General features: G+C 46.0%; 1 protein-coding gene across 1 annotated transcript in view; it reads left to right on the top strand.

Moving 5' to 3' along the window:
* Positions 1-5316: 5316 nt before the first annotated feature.
* The window catches only part of LOC118097957 (protein AHNAK2), a 94738-nt gene continuing 77090 nt past the window's right edge, over positions 5317-22964 (top strand). Inside the window, 1 exon segment of the mRNA XM_060271588.1 lies at positions 5317-5420. Coding sequence (XP_060127571.1) covers positions 5366-5420 — 55 coding nt within the window. The 5' untranslated portion in view covers positions 5317-5365.

Genomic DNA, 22964 nt, shown 5'->3' with positions numbered 1-22964 from the left:
AGAGGGGGCCTGGAATGGAATGATTATGCCATTGGATGTCTTTCTATTGTATTTTGTAGTTATATAGATCACTAGCTGGCCAGGCCACGCGTTGCTGCGGCTCATCCCTGTGATTCCCCCCACCCTGTCCCGATCCATGACCTATCCTATCCCCTCCTGCCCCCAACCCACACCCAGGCGAGCCCCCACCTCCATTCGGCCTAGTCTGTAAAGGGAAGCCTCCATTCGGCCTAGTAGCTGGAGTACCAGTGTGGCCTCCAATAGAGGGCCAAGGTTTTCTAGCTGTAGTACCAGTGTAGCCGCCGCTAGAGGGCGATGTGTTGCAAACTCTTCTGCCTTCTATTTCCCAGCTTCCCCGGCCCTCTGATTTCAGGGTTCCAAACCAGTGGTTTTTACCTGGTTTTCCTGGCACAGGTGTGACATGTGGGCAATCTAAGCACATGGAAACACCTGGATATCCCCATGTGACGCTGTGGCCAAATTTGAACGCGATCAGGCAAGCTGTTTCGGAGAATGTCGTGGCCTAACAAACATGGACCTTCTACATTTTTATATACAGTATATAGATTTTTGTACCCCTTAACATACAAAGTTATCTCTAAGTGGCAGGGCCGGCTCTAGGTAGACCCCCGGTGGCGCAGGGTACCACGGCGCCGGCCCGCCAGGAGGGCGCCGCGAGCTGCGCCCGCCCGCTGGCTGGCCGGTCCGCCGGTTCGACGCGCAGCTGCGCCCACGGCAACCGCGCTGTGCCTGCCCGCCCGCCGTGCAGCAGCGCCTGTGGCAGCCGCGCTGCACGCTGCGCCTGCCCACCCACCGCACTAGGAAACGGGGTGGGGGGCGCTGGAGGGATCCGTCGCTCCACAGCGCCAGGGGCGCTTAAGACGGCCCTGCTAAGTGGTGTGCAGAAAACTAAAACAGCAGCAACAAACAACTTAAACACCAATAAATGTTACGAAAACACAGTTGCATAAAAATGTCACATCAGTATCAAATTACTAATGCATGAACCCAACATTGATTCCTTCTCCTTCTTCATCCTTCCCTCTCAGCATCCTGGCCACCAGCCAGGATTCCGCCCATCAACCCAGGACTCTCAGCCAGGGCCCAAACAGATTCACAGCTCACCCACAAAAAGCTGAGAATGAAGAGGGTTCCTGGAACCCACTGACACCACCCAAGTCTCCCACACTAGGCTTGGTTTTGGAAGGACAGGCACCGAGGCAGATGGAGAGTCCTCAGGTGCACTCGCCACACCCACTTCCAGGTACAGCAGGTTTGGTGAGTTTCCCAGAAGGTCCCCAGAAAGGAAAAATAAAATAAAATTATTATTATTATTATTATTATTATTATTATTATTATTTATTTATTTATACCCTGCCCATCTAGCTGGGTTTCCCCAGCCACTCTGGGCGGCTTCCAACAAAATATTAAAAATACAATAAAATGTCACCCCGCCACTCACATTTCTTCCTCTAGCTTCTGCCCTCTTCTCCAGCTTTTGGCACACCCACGTTCCTGTTCACATTGGTGTCCATTGGGACCTCTTTTTGCATGTGCCCATGGTTTATTTTTGCATGCCTGCAAAAAAGGGGTGGGGTTATGCACAGGCCCTCCAAGTGTCCTTATTTCCCAGTGACAGTCCTGGATTTACAAAAGCCATCCCTGCTTCTGATTTGATCCCAGAATGTTCTACTTTTCCGTAGGGGACACCTCTATTTTCATCAGAGAAATGTTGGACGGTATGGTGTTATGCGACCCCCAAGACATCTGAAGGCAGCCCTGTATGGGGAAGGGTTTTTTTAACGTTTAATGTTTTATTATGTTATTATATATGTTGGAAGCCGCCCAGGGTGTCTGGGAAAACCCAGTAAGATGGGTGGGGTATTGTTGTTGTTGTTGTTGTTGTTGTTGTTGTTGTTATAGGACATCCATATTTTCATTGGATAAATGTTGGAGGGTCTGGATGCATTCCAAAAGGGCAGTCCAAATCTTTTGTCCTTGTTTTCCCCCACCCCCCTTTCGATTCTCACAATTCTCTTCCAAGCAACGGTTTGTTACAGACTGGTGGAAACCAAGGACAGTTGTGTGGCTTTGAGAGTGAGACTGTGTGCGATATGCAACCACAAGTTTTGGTGGGTGCGGTGCAGCCTTTTCTCTTAGTGCTAAACCAGCAAGAGCAGCCAACTTGAAACCACACTTGGGCGGTGAGCAGCACCAGACCATAGAGTGATCGGGGCAGAACTGTAAAGTTTAGTTCATATTTGGGTTACTATTATTATTATTACTTCTGCTTCCATACCTTAAACAGTTGCCCTGATTAATTGCTTATTGGCCGAAATGACTGGACTTCAACAATGTATTTCTAACTCTGATTTTATTATGAAAAATGTTAAAGGGTATATGGAACCTACAGTTTACCTAATTGTGTAATGCCATGAACTTCAGTGGGTGATCTTGCGCCAATCACTGACACTCACTTTAACCTACCTTACAGGGTTGTTGTGGACCAGGCATCTCCAAACTTCAGCCCTCCAGATGTTTTGGACTACAATTCCCATCTTCCCCGACCACTTGTCCTGTTAGCTAGGAATCATGGGAGTTGTAGGCCAAAACATCTGGAGGGCCGCAGTTTGGGGATGTCTGTTGTGGACATTAAACAGTGAGGTGGCCTAGAGTTCTTTGGAGAAATGCAATAAATAAGTAAAATAAAATGCAGTGGAAAACAATGGCTCAGCTGAAGCAATTCTCATGGAAAGGTGACTTGCAACACTTAGGATATACTGGCTTCTGACTGCCAATTCTCTCCTGGTATTTTCTTAACTTAAACAAGAGTCTGACAATACGATTTACTCTTTGCATTTCATGGCTGGACTGCAAGTTGATGAATGTGACCCCTGCATTTTGAAATAAAAATTGAAAGAAAACACTGGCCACCTTGCCATTATTTGCCTCTCTGAAGAGACAATAGAATGGGAACAAACTGACCAGGAACTAAATTATAAATCAGAATAAGAGCTAGGTGACTTTAAACACAAAGTGAATGACCATTCTCTGTGGTTCGTCTCCTGCAGGCAATACTCAGCTGTTTCTCTTGGATAACATAGAAGTCTTCACATTGCTTAGCTACTCACTGCAATCACCTTATTAGCAAGGCCGGTGTCACACGGAATGCAGGGCCGGCTCTCCCATTGGGCAGAGTGAGGAAATGGCCTCAGGTGGCAGATGTGGAACAAGACAGAACCGTGTGTGATGCACAGCTTGGCATGCACCTGCTACAACAGCCTGATGCCCTTGGGTGCTTTCGGGCGCTGCCATCCCATCACCCATTTCATATGCCAGTCCAGTCAGATTCTGCCCATGGACTGGAAGCTGCCATCTTGTTCTCGGTTTCAGAAGATAACGTCATCTTAAACTACTGTACATATCTAATATATGGGGCTTGGCAAATGGTCAACGCAAATGGATTCTCTGAACCCTTACATCTGCAAAAAGATTGATATGGATACATTGGCAGGGGAAGGTGAAAGACTTCCTTTGATCCATGGACAGATGACATGACAACTCTTGCAACATATGAAAATTACGTATGAACAAATGTAATGATATTTGGAAATTATTTATTGGAAGCACGGTGGGTGTATACACAAGGGACACAATAAATCTATCTTATATTATTATAAGATATATTAATATATTATATTATAATTATATTATTATAAGATACTGTAGGGGGTTGGAATAGATGACCCTGGCTTTCCACCCCAATTCTACAATTCTATGATTCTAAAATTACATTTTAATGGTATTTCATTATTGTTGTTATCAGGGCCAGATTTAGGTTTGATGAGGCTCTAAGCTACTGAAGGTAATGGGGCCCTTTATATGTCCAGCTGTCCTTTGTCAGCAACAAATTGTCGCTGTTTTTTGTGTTGAATATATGCTATATGGTAATTTATGGACCTAATAGGTATCTAAAGCCATTTGCACATAACAAAATATGCATTTTATCAAAGTAATTGTTGAACTGAAATACAATTAAGAAGAAGTATATTAATAGTGAAATACAATTAAGAAGAAGTATATGGGGGGCAAGAGAGTTGGGCCCTAAGCTATAGCTTGTTTAGCTTATACTTAAATCCGGTACTGCGTCCAGTTCTGGGCACCACAGTTCAAGAAGGATACTGACAAGCTGGAACGTGTCCAGAAGAGGGCAACCAAAATGGTCAAAGGCCTGGAAACGATGCCTTATGAGGAACGGCTTAGGGAGCTGGGTATGTTTAGCCTGGAGAAGAGAAGGTTAAAGGGTGATATGATAGCCATGTTCAAATATATGAAAGGATGTCATATGGAGGAGGGAGAAAGATTGTTTTCTGCTGCTCCAGAGAAGCGGACACGGAGCAATGGATTCAAACTACAAGAAAGAAGCTTCCACCTAAACATTAGGAAGAACTTCCTGACAGTAAGAGCTGTTCGGCAGTGGAATTTGCTACCAAGGAGTGTGGTGGAGTCTCCTCCTTTGGAGGTCTTTAAGCAGAGGCTTGACAGGCATATGTCAAGAATGCTTTGATGGTGTTTCCTGCTTGGCAGGGGGTTGGACTGGATGGCCCTTGTGGTCTCTTCCGATTCTATGATTCTATGGTTGTTATCCTTGCTTTCTTCCGTTTCTCCTCCTTTCCTTTTTCCCCTTCTTCACTTTAATCTGTTGTAAAGAAAATTCCATAATTAGGGACTGAGCATAAGCAAACCCGCACTTAGGAAGCTTTGGAATCTCAGGGATTGGAGTTTCCCATCTCGCCCTGCATCTCTGGCGATGGATGACCACCTCCACTGTCGTCTGATCTTGGCGAGAGAAAGAGAGAATAACAATCACATCCTCTCCCAGTGCGCCAGTTCGCTCTCTCAGCTTCTGGTTTAATAGGAGAGCCGCAGCCAATCAGGTGAGCGCATGCAGCTGGGCATCCTCAGCCCATTTCGCTGGGAGTCTTTTCGGTCCCTGCAAGGCGGCGGCGGCGGCGTCTCCACCCCTCAACCACCACTCCCTTCCTCTGCAATGACCTAAAGCACCAGCTCTGCAAGGCTGCTGCGATGGAGCAGGATTGCAATGCAGGGCAGACCTGGACCGTCTAGTCTCTGGTGACCGGCGGAGAGTGTCAGCAGTTTGGTCCCAGCAGCTCCAGGCACTTTTTCCTGCGTCTCAAAAACCTTCCATCTTCTGCGCTGGGACTGAGCCTAAGAGAGTCTCTCTCTCTCTCTCTCTCTCTCTCTCAAAAGGACAGAAGACTGCTTTCCTCCCTCTCTCTCTTTCTCTCTCCTCTCTGTCTTTCCTCCTCTCTCTCACATTGCTGAGCCAACCCAAGCCACCAAGATGTGTGACTGCTTTCATCTAGTACTTCCAAACTGGCCGGGATCGCCAGGCAGTGGTGGGCTTAACTGTTTTTTTCTACTTTCCTTCTGCGCTGCTGCTGCTGCTACTACTACTGCTGCCGCCTCCGCCGCTGTTTTGAAATGCCTTTGCTAGCTGCCAACCCTCCCTCTGTGATATCCTCTCCCTGCAGCTTCTTAGGGTGTGGCTTTGCTCAGATAACTGCATGCATCAGAGTTCAGAGCAGCCTGTAAATATCCACACGGGCAAAACTTTCTTTCGCCTTCTCACCACGCGGCAAAAGTCGCCTCTGAAATCTCCTGCAATGTGTATAATTAAGTCAATTGCTCTTGTTGTGGTCCCTGTCAGAATATGTCAGTTTTTTTAAACTCAGACTGCATGCCTTCAATTTCACTTCCCCCACCCCACCCTCACCCTCCCTTTAGCAGTGAAGATGCTGCAGCACTCTGCATGGCATGGCATGTTCCAAAAACAACAGCAAGAAAAGATGGCTTTTTGACTGCAACTGAAAATATGTGATATATGCTTTGAATGTGTAGTTTTCAACATTTCTCATGATTATTGTCAAGAGTTTATAAGTGATGGCGGTGAAAGTTAATGGTATTTTCAGGCATAAGGTTCAGCAGAGTTACAGTAATGCCACCATAAGCTTTTAAAGTTTCATAAATAATTTCAGACTGTGTTGCCATAATCCTCTTGAGGAAGGAAGTGAAAGCTTTTTGTCTTTTCTTTTTTAAAAGGTTTCAGGATTCAATTTTGTCTGGAAGCCTTGCTCCTAAATCCTGAGTATTGAGGGGAGGGTACAGGTGCCCAATAGTGACCAGAATACACTCTCTGCATGCCTCAAGCTGCTCTTCTTCATTTCCTATTCCTTCATGTGTTTTCCTTCAAAGAGCAATATTGCTGAAGAATGGTGATGGAAGCAGGTTAGCAGGTGGAGTTTAGAGAGAAATGTTTCAGAGCAAGACGAACAGAGAGCTGGCTTGAGTTTTATTTTCCTGTTTATTTTCTGACAAGCAACAGTGGCTCTTGACTTGTTTCCCCTCTCCCCAAAGGCAAAGTAGATCTTGTTATTTTTGCATGATAACCATCACCCAGTGTGTCATGCCAGGCATCTCCGAGAAAAAAAGGGAAAGGGGGAGGCAACGGTGATTGGCTGATTCATCCCAAACTAAGGCAACTTTTCAGAAACAAGCTCAATTGTCTAGGAGGCTGGCTGGCTGGCTGGCTGGCTGCCATGTGTTTGATATATTGCAAATGTGTAGTGAATAGACAGAGAAGGTCGGTATCAAATTAGAGTGCCCGATAAGTGAGATATTTATTTCTTGCAAGATCAAAGTGAACATCAAATCTTTTCCTGGTGGCTCATCTTGTGTTATCCTTTTAGTGATTCTAAGTGTGTGTGCGCACACGCACACACATGCACACAGACGGAGGCATGCCTTTTGAAAGACTGCAACTTGTGAAAAGCTTTCTGAGGAGGGTGGGGTGGAGCGATCTTAAGGGTGTAGGCATTGAATACATGGCTTGTTATAATGCCTGGTGTTGTTCTTTTACAAATCTCTTATAATCCTGTTTCCTAATGCGTTGGAATTTATGGGGCTGGCTTTATCTCCCCTTCATTCTCATGCAGAGTAGTAACTTTTACTGATTACGACTCCAACGGAGCTGGGGGCTATTTTTCCACAAGAGAAAAACAGAGCTATAGCCCTTTCCCTAACCCCAGGATAATATTTTGATTAGATGTGCATCATCCGAACAATAATATTTTCCAGCTTCACATTTTACAACAGGGATGGCCGGCTTGGCAACCTGAGGGCTGGATCTGACTCCTGGAGCAACTTTATCCGGGGGGCCCCAGAGACCCCACCACATTTTGATCAAGCTGTGATAAAAGGCCTTGCTCATAGTTTCACTCGGGTGCAATAGGAGCGACTCCATCTGTATTTCATAAAACTCTATTGTATTGCTGTCTTTTCTTGTTTACTCTGGACGTAAGGAGGGACTTTGCTTCTCTTTCTCTCTCTGAGAACTTTTATTCCTGAGGCTCCCACCACAAGGGATGGTTCAGTTCTTCTGAGCACATATGCCTTATACTTGGGAAGCCTCTTAACTGCCAGGGGGTCCCAAGGTTATTATAGAGCTCTCATCCACACTATTCATTTAAGCAGTCATGGTTCCATGCCCTGCTCCCCTACACGTCAAGGAAACTGTAGGAACTTGTTAAAGAGAGAGTTGTTAGGAGACCCCTGTTCCCCTCTCAGAGCTCCAATTTGCAGTTCAAGGACCCGCCCCCGCGAGAAATAAAGACACAGTGGCACATGGTACAGTGGTGCCTCGCTAGACAAATTTAATTCGTTCCACGGGTCTTTTCTTATAATGAAAAATTCGTCTAGCGAATCCCATAGGAATGCATTGAAATTTTTTTTTAAAAAAAAATAAAATTGAATTTCAATGCATTCCTATGGGAAACCATGATTCGCTAGACAAATTTTTCATAAAACGAATTCGTCTAGCGAGGCAACCTCCGCTCGAAAAATCCTTTTGTTAAGCGGAAATTCCGTTAAGCAGGGCATTTGTTAAGCGAGGCACCACTGTATTTGAGTTAATGGGTAAAATAAGGCCACAACTTTATTGGTTAGAGCAAGTGAGAGGTATTGGCTTAGGCATTGGACTCCCTAGCAAGCATGACTCCACCCCGCTCCGCGGGGGGTCATATCAGGTTAACACCCCGAGGAAGGAGCCTGTTGATGCAAATACAACTGAAAGCTCCCCCTGGTGTCACCGGGGGTCGTGCCATGGCCCTAGCCCCCAGCAGGGCGTCGGACAGGATCCACGACCGCCGGATCCCTTAAGGGGATACCCCTATAAGAGGAGGGTTGGATGATGGCCACAACCAGTCCTCGAACACACCAGACAACTCCATATTCCAATGCCTACCGCTGAATACCGAAAGAAGTTGTGACGAATTGCTATGAGGTAGGCGAAAAAACCAAGAGGCCGGTGCCAAGTAGCCAATTGGATAAAAAAACTCCTACCAGGCCCCTTGGGCAACCAAAGGCGACCAACCGAAGTCCATAGCAAGGTCAAAGCAAACACACTAAGAGAAGACCTAAAAGGAGGGTGGGCGGGAGATCTGTTGAGGAGCAGCAGCAGAAGGGGAGAAACTGATGCTGCCGCACAGTTTTTAAAGCAGCTAAGCCTCGCCCACGAGCTGGCCCTATTGGCCAGCCAGGGGCCTGTGCGCGGCAGCGGGCATTGGTAAGGCAGGGGGCCGAACACGCCCCCCTGCTTGGCGCGCAGAGCGGGTCCCCCCGCAAAGTCTCCCCTCCCTGACGAGGAGAGATCTTCCAGAGTTCCCGGTGAGAAGCGGGATTGATTGATATACCATTCTAAGAATTAGTTACATGTAGGTAGCCGTGTTGGTCTGATGCAGTCAAAACAAAATAAAAAAATCCTTCCAGTAGCACCTTAGAGACCAACTAAGTTTGCATGCACACGAAAGCTCACACCTATGACAAACTTAGTTGGTCTCTAAGGTGCTACTGGAAGGAATTTTTTGTTCTGAGAATTATCTTTCTTTGAGGGGAATACAAACTCTCAGCATCCATAATAAACCACAGTTCCCAGGATTCTCCTTGGGGATCCACGACTGTTTAAAGTGGTATGATACAGCTTTAAAAGTGTAGTGAAGATGGAGCCAAAGTCTGACTATCCATGAGAAGTTTCAGGTAGGTAGCCGTGTTGGTCTGAGTCGAAGCAAAATAAAAAAATTCCTTCAGTAGCACCTTAAAGACCAACTAAGTTTATATTTTGGTATGAGCTTTCGTGTGCATGCACACTTCTTCAGATACACTAGAAACAGAAGTGTCAGACCCTATATATATACAGAGGGTGGTGGGGGTGGGTGGGAATGGGAGATGGGCTGATGGGAGTGGTAAACCTGTAGATGGGTGTTAATGACTGAAAAACCAGTAGGAGAACACTTCAATCTCCCAGGACATTCTATACAAGATCTCAAAGCAGCTGTTTTATTACAGAGAAATTTCAGGAACAGACTGGAAAGGGAAGTTGCTGAATTGGAAATCATTACCAAGCTTAAAACCATGGAAGCACCTGGGATGAATAGAGATATCGGATTCTTATCTCATTATGCATGATCAAGCTTTCTTTAGCACCTCAGCCCAGGACTAATTGCAGCCATCAGCAGCCATTAACACCCATCTACAGGTTTACCACTCCCATCAGCCCATCTCCCATTCCCACCCACCCCCACCACCCTCTGTATATATATAGGGTCTGACACTTCTGTTTCTAGTGTATCTGAAGAAGTGTGCATGCACACGAAAGCTCATACCAAAATATAAACTTAGTTGGTCTTTAAGGTGCTACTGAAGGAATTTTTTTATCCATGAGAAGTTATGTTTTTTCTGGACGTAGGCATTGATGTTTCTGAGGCTATGTACACACCTCGCAATTCAAACACATTCAAAGCATGTAACTCCCCCCCCCCAAAAAAAATTCTGGTCTCTGTGGGAATTGTGGCTCTATGCTGGGTGAACTACGGTTCCCAGGTTTCTTGGGGGAGGGGAAGTCATGTGTTTTTAATGTATGGTGAATTCACAGCATGTTGTTTCCTCAGATTATGTGGTTACACATTCCCTGGTGCTGTGATTTGAGCAGAAATGTGTTTCTGTTCAGCTTCTGCCGTTGCCTCTAGCCTACATTTGCCAGAACCCTCAGCTAAGGTCTTACTCACCTGGTTGCGGGGAACGGCCGTGGCTCAGTGAGAGAAGGTCCCAGATTCAAACCTTGGCTTGTCTAGGGTGAAAACCCCAGAGAGATACTGCTAGCCTGTTCAGACAATACTGAGCTCATTGGATCGATATTTCAAGATATGACAGGCACCCACAATCTCCACTTTCCCGAAACAGCCGAAAACATTTTTCTTCTGGCAGGCTGCCCTAGCTGGATAAATGAAGCTTTGCCACGCATATTTTGTATGGTTGTAGTTTTGTTTTACATTTATTTGTAGCTTTGTGCTTTTTATTTTTTATCAAACATTGCCTTAAGACGATGACAGATGACATAGAAGGTGACAGATAAATTAATAATAATAAGAGTAATGTTCCTACATGGACTGGTTCAGTTGTGCCAATCTTGAATGATGAGAAAGCTGGAGTGTATTTTTACACAAATACAACGGTGTGAGTCATGATAGCTCCCTGGTAGCAGGACCCCTCTTGCACCAGTCCTATCCATTTCACATCTTTCACTGCAGGATCAGAGGCTTCATCTTAATTCCAAGCATTTGTGGCTTAATTGAATTACAGATCAGGCTGCCTGAACAGCAGGTGTAAGGTCTTGCAATAAGTTGAGTTGCCATGTTTTTGTATGTTTCCTTTGAAGCAGAGATTAACAGTTTGTCCAGTGCCAAGGAGCCGAGAAAACCTAAGAGATCTGCTGCTGATTTGCTAATAATTGACCTCTCTTGCACATAATGCATACCAAGGAGTCGAGGCTTTGCTGACAGAAACCTGTTATTGCTTAGCATCAGTTACAAATCACTTCTAAAAGGTAGAGCACTTAAGCAAGTTAGAATTGCAAGAGAGGGGGATTGTGAATATTATGTTATTGGTTTTCCCCCCTTGTAGGACGCTCATCTCCCTAGGGAGGAAGAGCAGGATGAAAGCGGAAAGCAGATTTTAAATCAAATAAAAAAAGCTTGCACCCCAAACATAATGCTCTTACGTAGAATCACTTCATATCCATTCATCTGAGAAAGAAACTGAAAAATCCAGGTTTATTATGGGTGGACTGGCCCATTGCTTTTTCCAGTCAATAATATAATAATAATTTATTATTTATACCCTGCCCATCTGGCTGGGTTTCCCCAGCCACTCTGGGCAGCTTCCAACAGAATATTAAAAATAGAATCAAACATTAAAAACTTTCCTAAACAGGGCTGCCTTCAAAGGTCTTCTAAAAGTCAGATAGTTGTTTATTTCCTTGACATCTGATGGGAGGGCGTTCCACAGGGAGGGTGCCACCACCGAGAAGGCCCTCTGCCTGGTTCCCTGTAACTTCGCTTCCTGCAGTCTATAGTTCAGGGATAGCCAACATGCACCTCTCCAGATATTGTTGGACTACAGATCCCATCAGCCCTGTCCACTGATGGGATGTGTAGTCCACAACATCCGGATCATACCACATTGGCTACTCTTGGCATACTATTCTGCGCATGAGAGGTAAAATGTATGCAATCAAATCCAAATCCTGCCTGCCTGCTTGCCTTCATTTATTTATTTATCTAACAAAATTTAAATATGGATGGATTGAAGAAGAAAGCTCTAAGCAGTTCACAGTAATCTAAAATAAAACTTATACATTCTCAATAAAAAACAAAATAAAACTCTCAATATAAAAGTTAAAAACAGGCATCTAAAAGCATTCAAAAGAGTATTGAAATCAACAGTAGCTAAAACACACGAGAGGCAAAAGAGATAAAAGAATTATGCATGTCTAGACAGGCTTGCCCAAAGATTACAGCCAATGTGCCTGCCTGGTGTCAAGAGGCAAGGAGTTCCATAGGTGCTGCCACACTAAAAGTTTGATTTCTTACAAGTGTGCGACAGATGCTTAGTAGCATTTGTAACCATGTCTGTGCCATAGATTGAAGCGGTCAAGAAGGCATATGTGGGGTAAAGCAAGCCCACAAGTCCCCCCCCCCCCGCCTCCATTAGCAACCAGCTCATATTCACTATGATACCAAAACCATTGTGTCCCAGCAGGAGCTGAGATTCTGCTTTGTCTCCTGATGGAATGATGCTAGGCTGCTTGGCAAAGGAGGCCATTAAATTAACCACCTGAGGTGTATATACCCCTCAAAGCCCAAGGCCTTCCCTGTAGTGCTATATCTGCATTTCCATTTTAGTGTGAATAAGCTTGTCTGCACATTGTGTAATGTATGCAATAAACCTCAGCATTACAGAGCAACTGTAGTCAACAAGCGCTCTCTTTATTCATCACTTGGGCAGAGCAACATGCTTGTTTTATACTTAACTGGGCAAAATAAGGAGGAGATGTGCTTTTTGGTGGAATGATGCATTGCGGTTGCCAAGAGTTATGATTCAGGAGGGAAGTGGGCATCAAGATTCATGACTTAGTAATGATTCCAAGCTGCCCCAAAAAGTATCTTTGTGTTCTCTTAGTAGGTCGTTGTGTAGAGAGAAAGAAAAGTGCTGCCTTTTTTTAAACCATAGAATTCATTCATTAATTTATTGCCAAAATCTCAGCCTGGGTCCTTATTACAGATATTGAGAAAGCGTGAGACAAATATAAGCTGCAGTCTTTTGCGCATTCGGATGAACATTTACTCAGAGGAAAGCCTCTTGAACCCGATGGCACTTCCTTCTGAGTAAAACGTGGGTGGGATCCAGCTGAAAAGCTGCCACTTCATTTTAGAAGATAAAGACTTCAGAATAATGAATTATGCACTTTGGGATAGCTCAGCTGGCAGATCATGAGACTCATCATCTCAGGGCTGTGGGTTCGAGTCCCACATTGGGCAAAAGATCCCTGCATTGCAGGGGGTTGCACTAGAAGATGAGCCTCATGGTCTCTTCCGGTTCTACGATTCTATGATAACCGAGTGCAATGTATGTCAGGAACACTGGGAAAAGTCCAAAGACTAGTAATTAAACTTGAATATTTGCATCATGAGGCAAGTCATCACCTGCCTCAATAATAAATCAACAGTGTGTTTACAGCAGGACTAGCCAATGTGGTGCATTTGGGACTACAACTCCCATCAGCTCCAGGCAGCATAGCCAATGGTCAAGGATTATGGTAGTTGTAGTCCACATCTGGCCATTGCTGTCCCTGGTCTACAGCACTTTGCACAGGGCAGCTCAGCATTTGTCCTGCTGTACAAGTAGCTGGCTATGCAATTCTATGCATAACTAAGTTCTCTGGGTGGTTTGCATGCCTCTTCAGAAGTACCGGTAATTCCATCTGAGTTTATTGAGGCTTATTCCCAGGTAAGTGGGTAGAAGATTTCAGTGGGTGATGGTATTTCCCCAGTTCTCTGGGTTCCCTAGTTCAGGCATGGCCAAACTTGGCCCTCTAGCTGTTTTGGGACTACAACTCCCATCATCCCTGACCACTGCTCCTGTTAGCTAGGGATGATGGGAGTTGTAGTCCCAAAACAGATGGAGGGCCAAGTTTGGCCATGGCTGCCCTAGTTTCTTTCTGGCCACTGTTCAAGGCGATGGTTCTTACTTTTGAAGTCCTAAATGAAGGAGACAGATTATGTTCCTCCAGATGTTCGATTCTGACTCCCATCATCTCACTGGCCATGTTGGCTGGGTCACATGGGAGCTGGAGTCCAACAACCTCTGGCCTGTACCAGATGTGCTCCCTCTGCCCTGAGAAGGCTAGGATCGAGGTACCTACAGATCCAGCCTCCGATAAGGACCTGACCATTAGAGACAGAATTATTTGCCACAATATAGACGTGGTGTTCTAGGAGAATCTCTGCAGGGATCTGCAGGGCGGTGGCGGCAGCGGCAGCAGCAGCAGCCAAGGTTCATGCCAAGAAGTTGAATGGACCCAAGGTGAGGTCTGGTCTGTGCACAAGACAGAAGGCAATGCAGCCCAAGAAAGTTGACTCACGCTATGAGATCTTCTGCTATAAATGCAACGAGAGAGAGAGAGAGAGAGAGAGAGAGAGAGAGAGAGAGAGAGAGAGAGAGAGAACAAGGGAAAATGCTCATAGCTGGCGTGGAACGCAATACAGCTTTAAATAGTACACAGCATTTGGAAAGGTTTGTCGTATGAATAATGAGTTTGCACAATGCTATAGTTACCCCCAGATAAACAAAAACCAGGAATGTTGCTTCCTGGTCTCGGGACAAAGGACAAGCTGGTGCCCTCCATTCCATGTGCAGAATACAACCTGTTCGGCAACTGAACCGACGCCAGCAGCACTGACAGGACCTCCCCTGCTTATTGTAGGGTCAAATATGGCTAGTGTTGCAAGAGATGCTCCTTTACGAAATTGGGTCCCTAGCTGTTTGGGGCTTCGTGTGCTAGTGCCCCACAGCTCACTGGCAGCCAATGTATGCAGCACTTCCAGGGCCACTGACACTTAATCCCATTAGGCTGCCCCATTTACCGACCTATCGGTAGCAGCTGCATCCTGCAGTAGCTGGGACCTCCAGACCATCTTCAAGGGCAGCCCCACATACAGTGCATTACAGTAGTCCAGACGGGACCAGAGCACGGGCAACTGAGGCCTGGCTATCCCAGTCTAGCTGTAGCTGGCAAATCAGCCTAAAAAGGGCATAAGCACTCCGAGCCATGAAGACACGAGACTCCAGCGACAGCTTGCAATCCAGGAGTACTCCTATACTGCTTAAGAGCGGTTGTGTCAATGGCCTTCAACATTTCAATTAGACCAGAAAGGAATCAGCTCCCAGCGAAGAAGTTGCATGGAGCAACAGCTGCAATTTAAGTTGGATCCCGAGATAATATTTTGCCAGAGACGGATTATGAACAAATAAAAGCGAGATCAAAACCCTTGCCAACCAATATAAAGTGAAGTGTTTATTCAGAAGCAAATATGCCAGCAAAAGTGAAGCGCCTTGCTAGAATGAAGTATAAAAACAAAGCGGACAGTCCTCCAATCGTGGGAGGGTGAAAGAAGCTAACACCAGTTTCAAGCCTGGCTGCTTATGGGAAGCTTGAGAAACTAGTTTCGCTATGGAAATAAAAGCTTGTTGCAGATGGATTCCATTTTACTCCGCAGTGTAACGATTTGAAAACAGATGAAAACGGGATGCAGGTGGTCCCACACCTCTTCATTTACCTGAGGTGTATCCACACCTCTTCATTTACCTGAGGCATCTGCAGGGAGGGGAAAGCATGGATAACCTAATAAGGGAGAAGTTTTTCAAATGTGCATCAAGTAACTGCATCCATCCCTGTGGATGGCAGGATCTATATTCAAACTGGATTGAATGGGTGCTTTAGTTGACATTCCTGCATCGTAGGGGGTTGGACTAGATGACCCTCAGGCACCCTTCCAACTTGTACGAAAGAAGTGTGTTGAAGATGAGCATGAATGATTCCAGACTGAGAAAAACTACATTTTTGTGCTGCAAAGGGGTTAGCGTGTGTGCAGTCTCAGCTGACTTGTGATATGCCTTCCATTGAAGGAGTTAACCCTATAAGAAAGGAAATGCAGGCTCTTGAAATGGTCCTCCTCCTCCTCATTTTGTTTGTATGCCGCCTTTCCAGGGTTACAACCATGCTCAAAGAAAGAGCCAGTGTGGTGTAGTGGTTAAGAGCGGTAGACTTGTAATCTGGGGAACCGGGTTCGCGTCCCCGCTCCTCCACATGCAGCTGCTGGGTGACCTTGGGCTAGTCACACTTCTTTGAAGTCTCTCAGCCCCACCCACCTCACAGAGTGTTTGTTGTGGGGGAGGAAGGGAAAGGAGATTGTTAGCCGCTTTGAGACTCCTTCGGGTAGTGATAAAGCGGGATATCAACTCCAAACTCTTCTTCAAAGTCAACCGCCATTGCGAAGGATCGGAGCCACTCAGTATTTTGTGTGTGGTACCCTAACACTTTGCAGACACGCTCCTAAAAGTGTAAAGCATGACTGTGACAAGCTGGGCAGGGGCTGAGAGAAGGAGGCAACGTGCTTTCTGCTTGTCAGAAAAACTGGGAGTTGGTCGAGAGCACATTTGGTGGCAAGTCCATGCATGTTGGCTAGCACTGCATGACACAGCATCCTGCCTCAAGCTCTGATAAAAAAAAAATGTAATCTGTCTCCAGCCTTAATGCAAAATGACCAATGGCCAGTCACCTTCATATCCCCTATAATAGAAATCAGAAGTGATGGCAGATGGGCTGTACAGTCTGGGAAGATTTCCAAACTTTTTTCTTTTTCTTTTTTAATAAAGTCATTTAAACAGGCTTTGGCAGTGGTGTGTGAGCAACACTGCAGATGTGCTCTGGGTGAGGGTTAAGCTAGAGGACAGGTAGGGAACAGACTCTGGCAGCGAACTGGTTGGTTTCCTTTATGCAGCTCTTTTTAAAATACACTCTGGCCTGGAGCTGAACCCAGATGTGAGCAGGGAGAGGAGATAATGTCATATTTATCCCATTCTGATGGACGGGAGACCCGGCAGCTCTACAAAGGTAACAATGCACACAACTTGCACTGTTGAGATTTTTCTTAGAAAAAGAAGAGTACTTTTGAGAATTTTCTCTGAATATTTTCCATCTTTTTGTGGTACCCAGGTTGCCAAATACACAAACGGGCCATAGTGTTTATGCTTCTTAGGGTTGAAAACATGCATACCATCCAAGTGCCCCTATTTTCCGGGGACAGTCCTGGAATTAGAAAAGCCATCCTGGCTTCTCAGTTTGACCCCAGAATGCCCTTATTTCCTCCGCCAGGACAATGAGCCAGCACTTCTCCTGAGTAGCAGTGGCTGCGAGGGAGCTTCCTGTTGCCTCTCCAGGTTCTTTCCAGGGCCACTGCCACTGGCCTCCTCCCTTGGCCACCAAGGCTCAGCCCCATGTGACATGCTAGCTCTGACGTACAGGCAGAGGGCAGGGCCCCCCTGGGCTGGAAAAAAGGGGTAGCAGAGTAGAGCACTTTGTGCATTTGTTTCTACAGTGGTACCTCCGTTTAAGTCCACAATTGGTTCTGGAAGTCTGTACTTAACCTGAAGTGAACTTTCCCATTGAAAGTAATGGAAAGTGGATTAATCCATTCCAGACAGGTCCGTGGAGTACTCAGCCTGAAGCATACTTAACCCGAAGTATGAGTGTAATTGGTTCTGGAAGTCTGTACTTAACCTGAAGCGAACTTTCCCATTGAAAGTAATGGAAAGTGGATTAATCCGTTCCAGACGGGTCCACGGAGTACTTAAACTGAAAGTACTCAAACCGAGGCGTACTTAAACCGAGATATGACTGCATATTAAAAAACGCTTTGTGCAAGGAGTCTTGATTTTTTATTTTTAAAAATGCTTTGTGCATTTGCATCTAATCTTGCCCCTTCCAAAATGTATTTCAAAATGTTTCCTTTTGTAAATCTACCAAGGAATAAGACATTAAAAACCTTGATGTAATCAGATGATCGAAACATAACTAAGAGTTTTAAAAACGAATCTGCATGTTCATTTAGCAAGGCGCATATAATCCTTTACATAAAATATGTATTTTTGTGCACACTTTTGCACACAAACAAAACGCAGAGAAGCGCATAAAATCATACCAGGATTTGCATTCTGACCAGCAAACCTGTTTAGACCCAGCTCTGGCTTCAGAGAGCTCTTCCCATGGTTCCTGTGTGCATGCGAAGCACGCCGAGGACTTCAGATGCTCTGTATGAGAGCTAAGCTGTATTATTATTAATAATAAATCTTTTAAGTACCTAAAATAGCCGGGTAGTGTACTGAGATAAGATAAAAGACAGTCTCCACTTGCAGGTTTACAGCCTTCAGGAGGCTGGGGGGCGGGTTGTTAAAAAAGAGAGAGGCAGCAGACCACAAGTGCTAAAAGCATCATTTGTGGGAAATGAGAGGCATTTTTTTGTATAAAGCGGGTCAAGAAGTAGCCATGTGTAAGATAATAAAGGGGAGGGGCTTCCAGTAAAAGGGAGCATAAACTGGGAAATGTCATGTTGGAAGGATAAAACATAGAAAACATGGGGTGTGGAGATCAGAGCCAGCAGAAAGTAATGTACTGTAGCATGTAACGTACAAATGTTATAGAAACCGCACAGTGCATAACCAGATAGGAGCTCCCTTTGCACTACAGTCATACCTTGGTTTAAGTACGCCTCGGTTTGAGTACTTTCAGTTTAAGTACTCTGCGGACCCGTCTGGAACGGATTAATCCACTTTCCATTACTTTCAATGGGAAAGTTCGCTTCAGGTTAAGTACGCTTCAGGTTAAGTACTTTACAGACTTCCAGAACCAATTGTGTTTGTAAACCGAGGTACCATTGTACTGGGCAAGGGCTTCAAATTGGTCCAAGGCGCTGATGTCTTTTGATCAAACCATGGGTGCGAGTCGGTGTTGGGCTAAGTCTCTCACTCCATCAGTGCAAAGATTTCTGCTGCACACAACAGAACATTCTCCCTTCTCTTCTCCTTTTGCACGCCCTAAATCTATTCTGAATGCTCTTCCAATCCTCTGCAACAGATTTTATAGCATTGTAGAATTGTAGAGTTGGAAGGGACCGCCAGGGTCATCTAGTCCAAACCCCTACAATGCAGGAATCTCAGCTAAAGCATCCATGACAGATAGCAATCCATTCTCTGATTTAGAAGGAGAGTCCACCACCTCCCGAGGGAGACCGTTCCATGGTCAAACGGGTCTTACCGTCAGAAAGTTTTTCCTGATGTTTAGTCAGACTCTCCTTTCTTGTAACTTGAAGCCGTTGGTCCGAGTCGGACCCTCTAGAACAGGAGAAAACAAGCTTGTTCCCTCTTCCAAGGGACAGCCCTTCAGATATTTCAAGATGGCTGTCATATCAGTCGCCTCTTTTCTAGGCTAAACATACCCAATTCCTTCAACCATTCCTCATAAGGCTTGGTTTCCAGGCCCAGATTTGGGAGGTTCTGAGGAAGGGTGTCCAATGGGGTGTCTGAGGAAGGGTGTCCAATGCAGAGGGTGTCCAATGGGGATTGCACAATCACAATCACACACGTGGGGATGCTCACACTGATGGGACATGACAGTTGAGTGCCACTCCTTTTTTCCGAGACTGTCACTTATTTGGGTTTGATCCCAGAGGAGGACCCCAGTAAACTGGTATCCGGATTTTTCCCCCCCTTCCCATTCTCCGGCACAACCCTTGCATTATTTCCAAATAAAGTGGGTCTTTATAAGTTGAAGAACCCTTCCTTGTCTACACTATAGATGTGGGAAACATGGCACTCTAGATCAGGGGTGTCAAACTCAAATTCATCGGGGGCCGCATCAGCAGTTTGGTCACCCTCAAAGGGCCGGTTGTATCTGTAGGACTATGTGTCCACTCTTTATTATCATAAATTATTGTCACTGCATTCAATTATTACTGTTTTTTGTAATAATGTAAGTAATAACTATCTCTGAAAGCAGAAACATAGTCAGAATAATGGCAAGTAGATATTCAAATGTACAATTATTGTACAATTTAATGAAAAATGATTTTTCGTAACTGCACTGGGTAGTGGAGGCTCACTAGGGTTTCATGCAGGACCTTTGCAGAACTACTAGTACCTGGAGATGCTGGGGTCCTTCTGCATTCAGGACAGATGTTCTGCCAGTGAGCCACCAAAGGGACTGGCTGAGGTTGACTCACTGGAGCTGCTCTCCTGGTTCCAGGGTTTAAGGGCCAGAAGTATAAAGCGAAGAGTAGGAAATAAGGAAGGGAATAAAGAAGGAAAGAAAAAGAAAGAGGGAGAGAAGACGGAAAGGGAGAAAGAAGGAAGGAAGTAGAGGGAAAGAAAGAATAAGAATGAGGGAGAGGAAGAAAGATGGGAAGGAAGGAAGGAAGGAAGGAAGGAAGGAAGGAAGGAAGGAAGGAAGGAAGGAAGGAAGGAAGGAAGGAAGGAAGAAAAGAGGGAGCAGGAGGGAGAGAGGAAGGAAAGAGGTGAGAGAAAGAAGAGTAGGAAAGAAGGAATAAAGAAGGAAAGAAAAAGAAAGAGGGAGAGAAGACAGAGATAAAGAAGGAAGGAAGGAGAGGGAAAGAAAGAATAAGAACGAGGGAGAGGAAGAAAGAAAGGGAGGGGGGGTCGCCGCCTTGATTCAGTGCCAGAAAAGAGCGCGAAGGGACCCAGGGGCAAAAAGCATTTCCCGTGCAGCGTGAGGCAGCGGGTGTCCGTTTTAGGAGAAGTGCGTAAAGCCTCAGAGTTGCAAGTTCGTGAGGGTGAGCCGCTGCTGAGCTCACGTTCATGAGGCTGAGCCGCGGCAGGAGGAGGAGGAGGTGAGGCAAGAGGAGGAGGAGGAGGCGGCTTGCCGGGTCGGTGCCCGGCAGCGCCCTGCGGAGAGTCCCGAGCCTCTGGGACGCAGCAGTGCTCTGTAGCACTTTGAATCCTCCTCCTCCTCCACGCGGCGCTGCTGGGTGCTTTGTCTGTGCTTCAGCAGCAGCCGTTTCCAGGCGCCGAGCCATGGCAGGAGGAGGGGGATTCAAAGTGCTACAGAGCACTGCTGCGTCGCAGAGGCTCGGGACTCTCCGTGCGGCGCTGCCGGGCGTTGACCCGGCAAGCTGCCTCCTCCTTCTCCTGCTGTGGCTCGGGGCGCTCCACGCAGCGCTGCTCTGGCCGCCTTTCTACCCCCACCCCCACCCCCAGCTGTTTGTCGGCGCTTTGTCGGCGCGGCGCTTTAGCAGCAAGGTCCCGCTGCTGGGTCCCGCTGGCTGGGGCGCTCGGCGGGCCACATGACGAGGTCTGGCAGGCTGGATTTGGCCCGCGGGCCTTGTGTTTGACACCCGTGCTCTAGAGGTTGTTGGACTACAGATCCCATCATCACTGACCCTTGGTCATGCTGGCTGGGGCTGATGGGAGCTGGAGTCCAAGAACATCAGGAAGCTCACAGGTTCCCCCAACCCAGCAACAAACTGCGGCTGTTGCTGCACTTCCATTCAAGTCAGGGTGCATTTTTAACCGGGAAAGGCAGAGCATGATCTGTAACTGATTTGAATGCCTTTTCTTCCCACTGGTTCACAGATACCATTTGCATACTTTCCAGCCTGCAGTATCTTGGGATAAATGGAAAGCTATTACGTATCTGCTGGGTGATGACAGCCAGCGTTCTTGTTCTTTCTGCTGATACACAAGGAGAAGGTGGAGGCCGAGAGGAATGATCTCTTGCTTGTGATCCTGTGGCATTGTTTCTGTAATGAGCTGGTAGATCAAAATGCTCTTGATTAACAGGGGTGGGGTAAACCAGGATTTGCAGTAATGTCACTTTGGAGAGGAGCCAGCTTCAGGGAGTGGAGATGGAGCAAAGTTTCCAAGATTATGAGAGCAACACGAGAGCATGCATTGCCACTGGTGGTGGGTGAATTTCTGTGGCTCAATTTGCTAACAGCTTCGTGCTGGTGTCAGAGGGGCAAAAAACACAGCTAAGAAACTTATAGATGAATTATAACATAATATTTAAAGTCACATGCTTCTCCAAGCATGGGCTTACAGTCTCTTATTCCAACTTCCAAACAACTATATTTTCTTCGCTTTTCAGAGCTCAGCACTTTCAGCCTTCTGTATCCCTGTTAAGGTTATGCCTTGCAGCTCCTATGAGAGATTCCCACTTTCAACTTCTCCTGCAGCTTTGCTCTCTTTCTTCCAAGCGCTCCAACACTCTATTCAACTTAGCAGTGTTCACAGTGGATTCTAAAACACAGTCATCTTGCTGCACACAAAACAGAGTCTGTCCTTCGCTGGATACATCCCATGTAGAATTCAGCTACCAAGCAATCAAATTTAAACACATAGTAATGCACACAAGCATTTACAATTTCAGTGAATTAAATTCCTATACAGGTACTTAACACAGTGACTATGTTCTTACTTCCACTGTTGGAGGCAGAATGCCTCAGAATACTGGCTGGCTGGAGTATATCAACATCTGGAAAGCTCTATAATGGCTGCCTTATGGTTATATACGTGGGTAGTTATATCTTGAGCAAAGTTTGGCGAACCTCCATAGCCAGACGACTTAATAGGTAAACTTCCTCGTGCTTAAAAAAGGTGGAACTTTATTCTTTTCTTTTGCTCCTTACTGCTGTGCAAAAAATTAACAAAGTTATGCAAAAGTTAAAACTCTGGAATGAGTCGAAATCCAGGCATGAATTTGTGTATGTCGCGGAATTTGAAGTCGCAGAATTTGAGTTAACTTACTGCAGAATTTGTGCTTTGTCTAACTTATCTCGCTGTTTCATGCCTCTTTTTGACCACTTGAGGGACACACCTGGTGAGCAGTCTTAATGGATTAGCCATTGAGCCTAGGGCTTGCTGATCAGAAGGTTGGTGGTTTGAATCCCTGTGACGGGGTGAGCTCCCGTTGCTTGGTCCCAGCTCCTGCCAACCTAGCAGTTCGAAAGCATGTCAAAATGCAAGTAGATAAATAGGAACCGCTACAGCGGGAAGGTAAACGGCGTTTCCATGTGCTGCTTTGGTTTGTCAGAAGCGGCTTTGTCATGCTGGCCACATGACCTGGAAGCTATACGCCGGCTCCCTCGGCCAATAATGCGAGATGAGTGCGCAACCCCAGAGTCGGTCACGACTGGACCTAATGGTCAGGGGTCCCTTTACCTTTTTATTAGAGAGCTACTGTGTTAAAATGGGATGGTGTAACATTTCAAGGTGGGTGTGACCGCCATGCTTTTGGCATATGCACTAGTTTCAGTTTAAGGGACTAGGTGAACCAAACATGGACACCAAATTCGTATCCTTGTGATGCGGTCAGTCGTAAAATCTAGTTCATGTAACAATGAGAAGTGCTTGTCAGCAGAGGAACAAATTGGGCCAGATATTCAGCTGTTGAAAAATGAGTATAGATTAAAGTCCGAGCA

This window comes from Zootoca vivipara, chromosome 1 (assembly GCF_963506605.1).
Source record: "Zootoca vivipara chromosome 1, rZooViv1.1, whole genome shotgun sequence".
Classification (NCBI taxonomy): Eukaryota; Metazoa; Chordata; class Lepidosauria; order Squamata; family Lacertidae; genus Zootoca; species Zootoca vivipara.
This window is presented reverse-complemented; position numbering and strand designations above follow the sequence as displayed.